This window comes from Carassius carassius, chromosome 30 (assembly GCF_963082965.1).
Source record: "Carassius carassius chromosome 30, fCarCar2.1, whole genome shotgun sequence".
Taxonomy (NCBI): Eukaryota; Metazoa; Chordata; class Actinopteri; order Cypriniformes; family Cyprinidae; genus Carassius; species Carassius carassius.
In genome coordinates this window covers 24,151,412-24,165,376 of record NC_081784.1, presented here as the reverse complement: position 1 = coordinate 24,165,376, position 13,965 = coordinate 24,151,412, and the positions used below count along the sequence as shown (strand labels likewise).

The 13,965-nt window shown below is 40.3% G+C and overlaps 1 protein-coding gene across 7 annotated transcripts in view; it reads right to left on the bottom strand.

Annotated features, from left to right (window-relative positions):
- LOC132111203 (protein delta homolog 2-like) overlaps positions 1–13,965 on the bottom strand; it is a 42,587-nt gene that overhangs the window by 5,162 nt on the left and 23,460 nt on the right. For all 7 annotated transcript variants that reach the window (XR_009424757.1, XM_059518359.1, XM_059518362.1 and 4 more), the window contains exon 2: positions 8,812–8,893. Coding sequence is in view for 6 of the 7 variants with exons in the window: in XM_059518359.1 (XP_059374342.1) it covers positions 8,812–8,881 (70 nt within the window). In the remaining variant the exon portion in view is untranslated. The remainder of the gene's footprint in view (positions 1–8,811; positions 8,894–13,965) is intronic.

Here is a 13,965-nt window from a genome sequence, read left to right as displayed (position 1 = left end):
ATCAGTGCAACAGCTGAAAAGTACAAACTGATAACGCAGAGCTGCCCAAACAACAATATGAAGCGTAAACTCTTAAACATAGACAGCTGAAGGATTCGTTTAACATTTACAACCAAAATAATCTGTGATATTCAAACTTCTGAAATTAGTTTTTTGAAAATTTTACAATTACCATCTTTGAGTAAACTATGAAAACACGAATTTGTGAAAGCTTTGTAGTGCTGCATAGTGTTTGACATTCGTTCATGGATCCATGTGAAGGGGGATCATTTTGACAATCTTGTAGTCTGGATGTGAAACTTTTTATAAAAAAGCAAAGGAAAAGCTTTTCCGTTTTAGTATAATTGTTCTCGTGTAAACACCTTTAGACTGCTCTGTTACTTCTCCATTTTGTTGAGGGTAATGTTACAAGTAATGTTTGCTACGGACAAAAGTATTGGGAAATCATTACACCAACAAGGACGTCAATGGCATTGCATTCTAAATACATAGACATTAATATGGAGTTGTTCCCCCCTTTGCAGCTACAGTATAACAGCTTCCACTCTTCTGGGAAGGATTTCCACAATATTTTGTAGTGTTTCTGTGGGAGTTTTTGCCCATTCATGCAGTAGAGCATTTGTGAGTTCAGACACTGATGTTGGACAAGAAGACCTGACTGATAATCTCCATTCCAGTTCATCCCAAAGGTGTTCGAAGTGGTTGAGGACAGGGCTCTGTGTGGGCCAGTGAAGATCTTATGGTATGCTGAAGCATTAAGATTTCCCTTCACTGTAAGTAAGGGGCTTAGCCCTAAAAAACAGCCCCATACCATTATCTATAATATTACTATGATCAATATTCATGCTTAAAGCTTTCCTTCCTGTATATTATCTGTTTGCACGCTGCATTTACTGCAAGTTCAAAGCATGCTATGGATGACAAAGACTGGGAGTTGTTTGAGTCAAGGTTGGAGCCAGTGAGTACTTCATACGCAATAAACACTAGAGAGTTTTAAAGAGAGAATGAGTCCGGGTGTGACAGAAGTCAACAGAAGTCTGTTGATCTCAGAGTGCTGATAGACGGATGTGGTGCAAATCGTCTTGTACATGCTGTACAAACTGTAGGAGTCTAGTGTAGAAAATCCTCCAGGCCTAATTCAGAAGCATGTGTGAATATTTGCAATCACAATGGTTTCGAATATGATATGATGTCGCAAGAAATCTGAAAATGGGTCATGATTCAGTTCAACTTGTTTTTGTATGATTCACTATTGTTAAATATATGCCAAATTCACATCCCATTATTTGTGTAATATAACAAAAAACTGTGACAAATTTCTCTAATATCGAACTATTATTTTCATTTAAAAAAAAAATTTTGGAAGAAGGTAGATGAGTATGGAACCAAAACCAACAAACAGTAGGAAAAAAATAAAGTCATACTTAAAATACCTTTTTTAGATGTGCAGATTTTGTATTTTTCACAGTTTAGATTAAAAGATGTACATGGAAATTACTGTTGACATAAGTTTAAAGAATATATAATATAATGCAATGTTTTGTACATCTCTACTCTATAGCATGTTTCCCGCTTTCTAAAAAATCTTGTATTGTGCTCTATACTATGAATAGTGTTAAATGTTTGTGATGTCCTTCATTTGTATGTCACTTTGGATGAAAGCATCTGCTAAATGAATAACAATAGCAGTAAATGTTTTAATATTATTTTTTTTAATTGATTCTCATTAGATTCTCAATACCAACAGTAATGTTGGTATTGATATTTAGTAGTCTGGTAGCACTGGTAATATTTACATTTAGTCATTTAGCAGACACTTTTATCCAAAGTGACTTACAACAATGTAATACAATTGTTTTATTACAGCAATGATGTTAGAGTGAAACCTGGACTGGGATTGACTCAGACACCTGCTGATTTCATCTGTCATGTTCTGATTCAGTGGCCATTGATTTATGCTCATGAAAGTGATCATTTCAATCATTGACAATGGCTGCGTTTCCTAGGGTTGAGTTTATGATGGCAGTGCAAAAGGTGTTGTGACTATCTCCATCCTCCAGTCTTTGTGCTTTACCTCATAGAGGTCCTCAAACAGACACCACAGTGCGTGGGCTCCCTGCATGTGAAAACCAGAGTAATCTAAATGTACTCCTACCATGAAACCCTATATTCCCTCTCCAGAACCCCTGTGGCCATGCTCAGAGCCTTGGTTCCAGTGAAACATGCAGGTATGGGTCTCCCTTCAGTTTTAACCCCAGACGGACCACACACACTCCCTAAGTGTATGCATGTGTGTCTAAGATCTCACTGGGGAGCAGGTGGAGTGAAATAGAAGACAGTGTCTGAAGGAGCTGAGGAAGAGGTAACTAGAACCGTGTGAACCGAATGATCATTCGGCCTCTGTATCCTCTCAGCCATTTGCACTGCTAGAAAAACATTTTGCCAGGACAGAGAAGCGAGGACGGATTATGATCCAGTGAGACTCTAGAGCACTAGGGTTGCCTGAAAAAAACATGACTCTACCTACAGTATTTATTAAAAAACTCTAAAAACATATTTACTGTATATACAATTCTGTATGTAGTTTCCAGCTAAAATGAACAATAGTGGCAGTAAAACTCCAGCAACACACAAATTATGTTTACACAGCAAATAACCATTATTGAAGACTTATTTTTGGCCAGCTCCTCCCACAAAACCATGTTATGACTTAAAAACAGTTTTTACTATAGGTCATGATATGTAAACTAATACATTTTGAATATAATTGGCTCCGTATGTATTGCTTTTCTCACATAGTAAACTTGCTCAGTAGCCTACCTGGTACAGCATTACACTTGAGAGTCCCATGAAACACTAGTCACAATTAAAGAGCTCAAAAACTTGTAGAAGCACAGAATGTGTTTTTATGTGGGTTCTTTTATGTGTTTTTAACACTATCGATTAGATTGGGTTTAATGTAGTGTACTGTATGTTATTTTCAAATGTGTGATACATACAACAGCTAATGCAATAAAACATTGCCAGATTGACGCTCACCTGTTTCTGACAAAACTAAACACTTTTAATGCCATTCACTGGACATGTCACTGTGAAAAGTGTCGTAAACCTTGCACAAAGCAACGTAATTTTGCAGAATTGCTGCCACAGGCAAGTTTTTGTGAAATTTTGTAATTCATTCTCACTGTTTTTTACAATAATCAAAATATTGTCATTATTTATTCACACTCATGTCCTTCCAACTTTGTATGGTTTTCTCTCTTTTGTTTTGTGGAAGACAAGAGAAGATATTTTGACGAATCTCTCAGTGTTTTTTTTTTCAGTCATACAGGTTTGGAAGTTAAATGAGGGTGATTAAATGATGACAGAACTTTCATTTTTGGGGCATTGATATTTTAGTATGATTTACATTCACCTACAGTAAAGGATTATTAGGAACACCATACTAAAACTGTGTTTGACCCCTTTCGCCTTCAGAACTGCCTTAATTCTACGTGGCATTGATTCAACAAGGTGCTGAAAGCATTCTTTAGAAATGTTGGCCAATATTGATAGGGTAGCATCTTGCAGTTGATGGAGATTTGTGGGATGCACATCCAGGGCACGAAGCTCCCGTTCCACCACATCCCAAAGATGCTCTACTGGGTTGAGATCTGGTGACTGTGGGGGCCATTTTATGTCACGCTGTCTGGTCTCTGTTTCCCTGGGTGTCCACTAGTGGTCTCACTTCCCCATAGGCACCTCACCGTAGGCACTACAACTCCCACAAAGCCTTGTCCCTTCATCACAGTAATTGCACTTCTGTTAATTGCACTCAGGTGTCTTCACTTGATAGTCATTACCCTGCCTATATAATCCGGTCTGTTTCCTATTGTCTTTATGGAGTTCTTACTTTCCGTCACCTAGTTTCATCGCGTTTCCTAGTCCTTGAGTTACTGTTCCTGTTTGTTTGTTTGTTTGTTTATTTCGGTTTGGATTGATGTTGGTTACGACCCCGGCTTGTTTTTGACTCTGATTTGGATTACCCTTAATACACCACACTGCACTTGGATCTTCCGTCTCCTGTGTTCCCGTACGTGACAGAAGGACTCCATCATTCTAAGATCCAGCGGTGTGGGATTTTGATGAGGCCCTGAAGGACCTTTTCAATGACTGCCTGGATGACCCCTTTACCTGGGTGGGAGATGAAGGGGCTGGAGATACTGGACTTTTGGGGGTTCACCAGTTACCTACAGCATCGATCTCGGTGGGATGACTCAGCCACACCTGTCGCTCTCGGTGGGATGGCCGACTCTAGACCGGGGTCTACAGACAGTATGACCGCCAGCCCAGATGGCCACCGGTCCAGCGCCACTGCCCAGGATGGCCGCCAGTCTGGAGTCATGGCACAAGATGGCCACTTGTCCAGCGCCTCTACATCGGATGACAGCCACAGTTGACCCTCCAGAGTCGAGTCAGGTTCCCGTTGACCCCCCAGAGTCGAGTCAGGTTCCCGTTGACCCCCTCAGAGTTGAGTCAGGTTCCCGTTGACCCCCCAGAGTCAGGTCAAGTCACCGATGACACTCCAGAGTCAGGTCAAGTCACCGATGACACTCCAGAGTCAGGTCAAGTCACCGTGAACACTCCAGAGTCAGGTCAAGTCACCGTGAACACTCCAGAGTCAGGTCAAGTCACCGTGGACAATCCAGAGTCAGGTCAAGTCACCGTGGACACTCCAGAGTCAGGTCAAGTCACTGTGGACACTCCAGAGTCAGGTCAAGTCACCGTGGACACTCCAGAGTCAGGTCAAGTCACCGTGGACACTCCAGAGTCCGGTCAAGTCACCGTTGACACTCCAGAGTCAGGTCAAGTCACCGTTGACACTCCAGAGTCAGGTCAAGTCACCGTTGACACTCATGAGTTAAGCACTACCACAGTTAGACCTCAGGAGTCAAGTCAAGTCACTGGTGATCTTCAAGGACAGAGTAAAGTCACCAATGATCTTCATGGGCAAAGTCAAGTCACCAGTGTTCTTCATGGGCAAGGTCAAGTCACCAACTATCTTCATGGGCAAAGGCATGAGGCTCTGTTTCCCTGGGTGTCCACTAGTGGTCTCACTTCCCCATAGGCACCTCACCGCAGGCACTACAATTCCCACAAAGCCTTGTCCCTTCATCAAAGTAATTGCACTCCTGTTAATTGCACTCAGGTGTCTTCACTTGATAGTCATTACCCTGTCTATATAATCCGGTCTGATTCCTATTGTCTTTATGGAGTCCTTACTTTCCGTCACCTAGTTTCCTCGCGTTTTCTAGTCCTTGAGTTCCTGTTCCTGTTTGTTTGTTTGTTTGTTTCTGTTTGGATTGATGTTGGTTACGACCCCGGCTTGATTTTGAATCCAATTTGGATTACCCTTAATAAACCACACTGGACTTGGATCTTCCGTCTCCTGTGTTCCCGTACGTGACATTTTAGTACAGTGAACTCATTGTCATGTTCAAGAAACCAATTTGAAATGCTTCGAGCTTTGTGATATCGTGCATTATGGTGCATGGTGCAGCTTTAAAAATGTTCAGCAGGCGCTGATAGTGTTGAGGAAGAGTCAGGAAGGGATATGATTTCTGATTTCTTATTTGTTGTGGCAATAGTGTCTGGCACAGACTCAAGTGCTGTCCGTCTGTATCAGTTTTTCAGTGCAGTGGCTAGTTTCAGCTGGAAGCCCCTTCCAGGAGGTACTGGCCCCACTGACCTGCTCTATAATCAGTCTTTGCAGACATGCACAGATCATGTTTTCCCCATCTTCCACAGCAGACCAATAGACACAACTGATAGTTCTTCTGCATTGCTTAGATGCACAGAGTGACACATTGACACATTGCCCCCAGCACACGTGTAAGACACAAACTCTTGCGCCCAACAACTGAGACGCAGATTTGTTACATTCTCTAAACGAATTTCCCAGCTGAATGCTCAAGAGACAGATCAGCCACAGCGGAACCATCAAAGACCTCTGACGCCTCCTTTTCTGCATGACATACTGTGTACTTCTTATTGTGATTACAGTAACAACTTATTTACTAGGTACTAACCCTGAACCTTCTCTTAAACCTAACATTTACTCATGTAGTCACCTTATATTACCAATTACTTTCATAGGGAAGTACATTGTAAAAGGGATCCTCCAGTGTCTGGAGAGCGTCCAACCCCGATCCAGAACCAGCCCGCCGTCAAATCTGCCTGCAGCTCAGAAGTCAGGCCTGCCAGGCAGGTCACTCCCAGACCTTCAGCTGATAACAGCCTGCTCATTAACCCCAAACCAGGGGAGGAATTTAAGGAGAAAAAGACTGTTAGCTTGAGCCATTGAGTCCGCTACAGTGTCGGCTCCAGCCCGTTTCCCTTACCAGCCCAGTGAGGGCTCCAGTTCCCACGTCGAGCCAAAGGAGCGCACCAGTCCCCACGTCCAGCCTAGTGAGGGCCGCTGTTCCCACCTCCAGCCAAAGGAGCATACCAGTCCCCACGTCCAGCCTAGTCAGGGCTCCAGTTCCCACACCCTGCCCACGGAGGGCCTCAGAAGCCAATATTCTCCCCAAGGATTGGCCTGATCCATGGGTCCCGGAACGCGTTCTGCTCTGGAGGCCTGACGTCCCGTGTAAAGCCTGGTTTATACTCGATGCGTCCACAGGAGCGCGAAGGTGCGCGCGGCAAAAATGACGTCATTGCGGTGTGGGCAGTCCTGCGCGTTGGGTTCGCAAGACCCAATTTCGCCTGGCGGTGTGCGCGACATTTTTTGTAACAACGCGCGCGGCGCCGCATCCGAAGATGAACGACTTCGAAGCGACTTTGTCCGAGCTGGTTCGTCTGTACCAGCATATTCATCTGTACCTCCATGCGGGACCATAGAGACAGCCAGATGGCACAGAATTCCTGGAGAGAAATTGCAAAGACGTTGGGGAAGGAAGAAGTTTTTTGTCGAAAAGTATGGAAAAATCTGAGAGACAAGTTTGTCAAAGCAAAGAAAAAAGTCCATGGAAGAAGTGGTGACTCAGGTGGATACAAGAACAATCCTTCGATATTAAACGAACTTGGTTGGCTTTTCCAGTTTGTAAAGCACCGTGAAACCGATTCCAATGTGGAAGTTGAGGTGAGCAATATTTTTGTTTAATTACTTTTTCTCTTTTAAAAGAAAAACAAGGTATTACTCACATTTTGGGGGGGGGGGGGGGGGGGGGGTAATTTAATTTCGTTTTGTTCTGACGTAATTATATGATGCACTGTAACACTTTTTCCATTTTTGTTTTAAGGAATTAAAAGAGCAGTTTCATGTTTAATTAATAAAATGTTTTTAGCAAAATAATACATGTACAGTGTTGAACATGTAGCTAGTAATGTGCCTGACGAACTTAAGTACATTGTGTTTATAGGCTACATATGCATTCTATATTTTTGTAGCATTATGTTTTGTTTTCAAAGACCGTGTTATTAATTATTTTTTACATATTGCATTATTTAGGAGGAAGATAACACGAACTCCAAAGCAGACCAGACACAAGGAAGAAGCATCTCCATGGCCAACATCAACAAACACAACAACTCTTCTTCAGCATTCAGCACGTCCAGAGCCAGAGGCGCCATGTTCTCAGTGTTGTTGTTCCGGCAAACTACTTCTTCGCCGCCGATTCCAGGTGGTTTAGAGGAGAATTACTCCGAGTCGCCCCCTGTCAGTTAAAAAAATAGTACAACGGCGAGCGCGTCAAGTATAAACGCCTCGTCCGTTTGCGGAGGTGCGCGCGCAGTCTGCGGAGACTCGCGCTGCGGAGCCAGGCGAAAGTATAAACAAGGCTTAAGCCTGCCCTGAGGGGACTCCAGAGCGCCCACCCCGCCTTCCCCGTTGGATTTTTGTGGCACATGGATGTGCCTTCTGGAAGGGGTAGTAATGTCAGTCCTGTGTTCCATGTCTTGTGTTTTCCTTCTACTTGTGCCTTCCATTAACCAGTTTCTCCCATGGTAATTATGTTCATGGATTCCTTAATGGATACGTTCAATAATCACCCAATTATATATTCTAAAGATGGATACATACATTCAGCTTCACCTACATACATATAATACACTCATGTTAAGCAATATAGGCCTATATAGCAAATCTTGACTCTGTGGTTGTTTAGATTATCACAAAATGTAAACTTTAGTATTTTCCAGCTGTAATCTGCTAAATGCACATACAAAGAATGAAAATATTAAATATTATAAAGATTCACATCATGATTTTTTTGTAAAGCGGCTTTAAAATGGTGTGTTTTGTGAAAGCGCTATACAAATAAAGCAGCTCATTGTTGCTTCCTACTCTAGTGGTTTACTGATATGGATCTCTGCAGCCGCTGTGACACTGTCCGAGCTTCCCTCTGCTTGCAGAACCGACTCGACACTGACCGCACTAACTCGGGCCAAGTCTTCAGTAATTTTCCCAGCATGCTCTGTTTTTTTGTTTTTTTATTTATGGGGAAGTTGTGGCCTAACTGTTACAGAGTCCCAAAGGTTTGTGGGATTCGAGTCTTGTACCGACAGGGATTGTAGGTGGGGGCAGTGAATGTGCAATGCTCTTTCCCACCTTCAATACCACGACTGAGGTGCCCTTGAGCAATTAAATAATAATGTATGCTCAGGCAGTGCATCTGGGATGTGTAGAAAATTTATTCAGTATTAATAAAATATTTAAACTATTTGCTTTATTGGGAACTTTGACGTTATATGTATATTGAATTACTGCAATATACAGTAAAACATTAAGTGTATGAAATATAATTTGGTGGTGGAAAATAAATATGTATTTACCTTGGGCTTCACAGTTGTGTTTAAATAGCACCCCACAGCCACAGAGCAGCAGAACTACAGTGAGTTTCATGGTGTAGACAATCTGAAACAACGAGACATTAACACATTAACATTCATAATATTATCATTCATTCAATCACAAGCTTTTGGACAGCTGCTGATGACATATATTATGAATATATATTTACAGAATACAAGTATAAAGTAAAAAGAGGCACTAAAAAGGGATGCTTGGGTGATGGCCATCCCATAACCTCCAACATGAGTCACAACAGCCCAGGATGAAGACCTCCAAGCACTTTCACTCTACCCAAACATCAAACAGTGCAACACCTGACCATGGACCAGCCGACAGACATGTTTAATAATTTAGCTTAATACTTAATAATTAAAACACTACGTGAATCTTTCATAGTGGAAATTTAGAAAACCAAACCACTCCTTCACCACCGTTAGTCTATTTACACAGATCACAACTTTGCTGAGGTGAGCGTTGACAGAAAAAACACCATGTCGAGAACCAATAAACAAAAAATACCATTAGCAGCACTTGCACTTTTTGCATAAACATTAAAATAGTAACATTAAAATAATGGCCAGATTTTAAATTTTATATATATATATATATATATATATATATATATATATATATATATATATATATATATATATATATATATAAAAGTATATATATATATATACAGGTCCTTCTCAAAAAATTAGCATATTGTGATAAAGTTCATTATTTTCCATAATGTAATGATAAAAATTAAACTTTCATTTATTTTTGCATATTTTTGCATAAACATTAAAATAGTAACATTAAAATAATGGCCAGATTTTAAATTTTATATATATATATATATATATATATATATATATATATATATACAGGTCCTTCTCAAAAAATTTGCATATTGTGATAAAGTTCATTATTTTCCATAATGTGATGATAAAAATTAAACTTTCATATATTTTAGATTCATTGCACACCAACTGAAATATTTCAGGTCTTTTATTGTTTTAATACTGATGATTTTGGCATACAGCTCATGAAAACCCAAAATGCCTGTCTCAAAAAATTTGCATATTTCATCCGACCAATAAAAGAAAAGTGTTTTTAATACAATAAAAGTCAACCTTCAAATAATTATGTTCAGTTATGCACTGCTGAGGTGTTATGGAGACCCAGGATGCTTCGATAGCGGCCTTAAGCTCATCCAGAGTGTTGGGTCTTGCGTTTCTCAACTTTCTCTTCACAATATCCCACAGATTCTCCATGGGGTTCAGGTCAGGAGAGTTGGCAGGCCAATTGAGCACAGTAATACCATGGTCAGTAAACCATTTACCAGTGGTTTTGGCACTGTGAGCAGGTGCCAGGTCGTGCTGAAAAATGAAATCTTCATCTCCATAAAGCTTTTCAGCAGATGGAAGCATGAAGTGCTCCAAAATCTCCTGATAGCTAGCTGCATTGACCCTGGCCTTGATAAAACACAGTGGACCAACACCAGCAGCTGACATGGCACCCCAGACCATCACTGACTGTGGGTACTTGACACTGGACTTCAGGTATTTTGGCATTTCCTTCTCCCCAGTCTTCCTCCAGACTCTGGCACCTTGATTTCCGAATGACATACAAAATTTGTCCAAAAGTCCAGTGCTGCTTCTGCCGCTGTTTCTGGTTCAAAAGTGGCTTGACCTGGGGAATGCGGCACCTGTAGCCCATTTCCTGCACACGCCTGTGCACGGTGGAGCTGGATGTTTCTACTCCAGACTCAGTCCACTGCTTCCTCAGGTCCCCCAAGGTCTGGAATCGGTCCTTCTCCACAATCTTCCTCAGGGTCCGGTCACCTCTTCTCGTTGTGCAGCGTTTTTTGCCACACTTTTTCCTTCCCACAGACTTCCCACTGAGGTGCCTTGATACAGCACTCTGGGAACAGCCTGTTCGTTCAGAAATTTCTTTCTGTGTCTTACCCTCTTGCTTGAGGGTGTCAATGATGGCCTTCTGGACAGCAGTCATGTCGGCAGTCTTACCCATGATTGCGGTTTTGAGTAATGAACCAGGCTGGGAGTTTTGAAAAGCCTCAGGAATCTTTTGCAGGTGTTTAGAGTTAATTAGTTGATTCAGATGATTAGGTTAATAGCTTGTTTAGAGAACCTTTTCATGATATGCTAATTTTTTGAGATAGGCATTTTGGGTTTTCATGAGCTGTATGCCAAAATCATCAGTATTAAAACAATAAAAGACCTGAAATATTTCAGTTGGTGTGCAATGAATCTAAAATATATGAAAGTTTAATTTTTATCATTACATTATGGAAAATAATGAACTTTATCACAATATGCTAATTTTTTGAGAAGGACCTGTATATATATATACTCGTGTATTAAATAAATTCAATGCACACAGACTGAAGTAGTTTAATTCTTTGGTTATTTTAATTTTGATGATAAGTAGTAGTAATAATAATAATACCTTAACATAAGAATATTACAATAGAAGACTTTTTTTCACCTGTAATAAATTGCCAAATAAATGCAGCCTTAATGGACAGAAGAGGCTGATAATGATAAACCTTACATTTCAGCCTTTATATCTGTTACAGGCATTCTAACTGTTAATAAACAATTCTACAAAAGCAACCTTATTGTCCAAAGTTGAGATTTTTAGAATGCATTAACTTGTCTTTCATCTACCAGTTAAGATTTACAACAAATACTTGGTCTGAACAGAAACGGCAGACAGGATAAATAAGAATCTAATTTCACTATCTCCTGCAGGTGGCACTTATGGAACAGCAGAAATATAGATGTTTCCACAGTGACCACTATAAACAAAGTTTTGCTGCATATATAAACACTTATTAGGAGACATACATGGAGAGAAGATGAAATGCAAATACCATGGAAACTTTTCTGAAGACAGTCAGTTTCTTCCTAATGCATTCATTGTATTCATCCATTCATACATGCATTATTTCATATTTTCTCTCTGCACCGTGCCTTCCATCATGTATGCACACAAAAATATGAAATATACGAAATATAAAACAGTAATACTAACTGTTGTGAATTTTTATCTAGGTTTATCATCAAACTGGTTACTGATTCATCCCTACTCTTTAAAGCCTAGTCTGCTCTGATTGGTCAGTTGGCCTAGTCTGTTGTAACTGGTCAACCACTTAAAATGTTTGTCGGAAATGGTGCAACTCTTGTCGTATAATCAGGTTTCAGCTCCTAAAGCTAGATGAGCTGCTGAAAACTGTTCTACATGTTGTATAAATTTACGTCTCCTTGTCATTTCATGACAGAATCATTTACGAAGCTGTCCTTAGAAGGCGGACCAAAGCAGCCAATAGACAGGCATTAAGGCATGGAAATAACAATGCTGTCTCGCAAGGGTTTAGGGTGTGATTTTGGACAGGGCCTTTGTATAATTTCTGTTAGGGGTACGTTTAGGGGCGGGATCACCTCATAATATATGTTTTTTTATTTTTAAGAGGTAGCAAATTCGTAGAGGTGATATGAATTCATACGAATTAGCCACAATGTAAAATATGTACGATTTAGTACATTACATTGTTTTATTTACATCTACACCTACCCCAACCCTACACTTAACCTTATAATGATGAAAATACAGTAATTAGTTGTTATTCAGCCTGACAATACTGATGTGTGCATGCCCAGTAGAACAGTCTGTCCGTAGCTGTATCCCTTCTAGCCCTAGTCTCACGCAGCCAGACCTCCAGGCTGAAGGTCTGGAATCCAAGGTAGCTTTCTTTGGCCAAGGCCCGCCCACGAGGCCATTTGACTGACAATCACAGTTTGTTTCGTTGCAGCATCATGTTTTGGGGAAAGAAATGTCGATTCAAAAACAGACCGGTATGTAAAACTCTCTGACGTATTTTAAAGATTATATGCCGCAAACTTTACATATTCCACATACTTTTGAGAATGCAGTGTTTAGTTGATCCTGATAAGCGCTCGTCATCACAGTTGTAAACATGATGGCTTTCTTCTTTCGTGAGGGGGTTTGGCGTCACAGAATATTTGTTTCCAGCTGGAATGTTAAAGAACACGACACACATGTCTCTCGGAAATCCTGAATAATTCAACCAATCCGATGATGACTTTGACACTCCTGAAGTGTTTCCACTTTTGTGTCCCATATGCATCAGACATTCAACCAGCAGTTGTCATGACGTCTGAGGCTGAGACTACTCTAGCCCGAATCAGAAAGAACTCAAGGCAAGTGTTTTCTACTATAGAGATGAACTTCCTTTGCCATGGATATACATTTTTAGATCATTTAGTTTACATGCAAAAACACCAGTACATTACACTAAAAGGAGGATTTTAAAAAATCTGAATCATAACAAGCAATGAATTATAGAGATATTTTGTAATATCTGCATTGCAAATGACCTCAGTGAAGTCGATCTCACACATCTAGATGACAAAATAGCAAGATGCATCTTTTTTGTTGTTTCGCATAGATTCATGGCACGCTCTTTCAACCACTAATGGAAATGAATATGATGAAAAGCAGGCAAGCTGAGAAGAGGTCCATTTCCATGATAGGAGGCTCTTTAGCATTTCATAATAGGAAGCCTCCATCTATAGTCCTTGTGGGGATGCCATGTCAATTATCACTTTTGCATTCTGGCCGCTCTCATGCGCAGACACCTGGCAGTGAAAGCAAGCAAGTGAACTATATTTGAACATTACATTACTTCTCGAGCAGATCACTCTGTGATTTTCAAAGGTGCTATTTCCAGCCGTGTTAAATTAATATGTGTCATGCACTTTGACACATTGGCAATTATCCAGGAAAATGGTATTCATTTTTTTATGGTCCATCTTTCACAAAACATCAAAATTCAATGAATCATCCAACGGTTCATTAAAATAGATGGCCGACAGTCCTATGACTGAAGACTGTTTCACTCTTACCATGAAGCTAAAAAGAAAGATGATTCAGATATGAATTATTATCTTCTCATAAAAAGAACATTCTGGAGAAGCATGTTCAACATTCAAATTTCAGCAATAGAAATTAAAATGAAACGTGACATTTAACTATAACTAATTCAACAACCCAAAAATGAAGATTTAGTGAAGATTTACTCACACTTTTGACTTTTCCTTCTT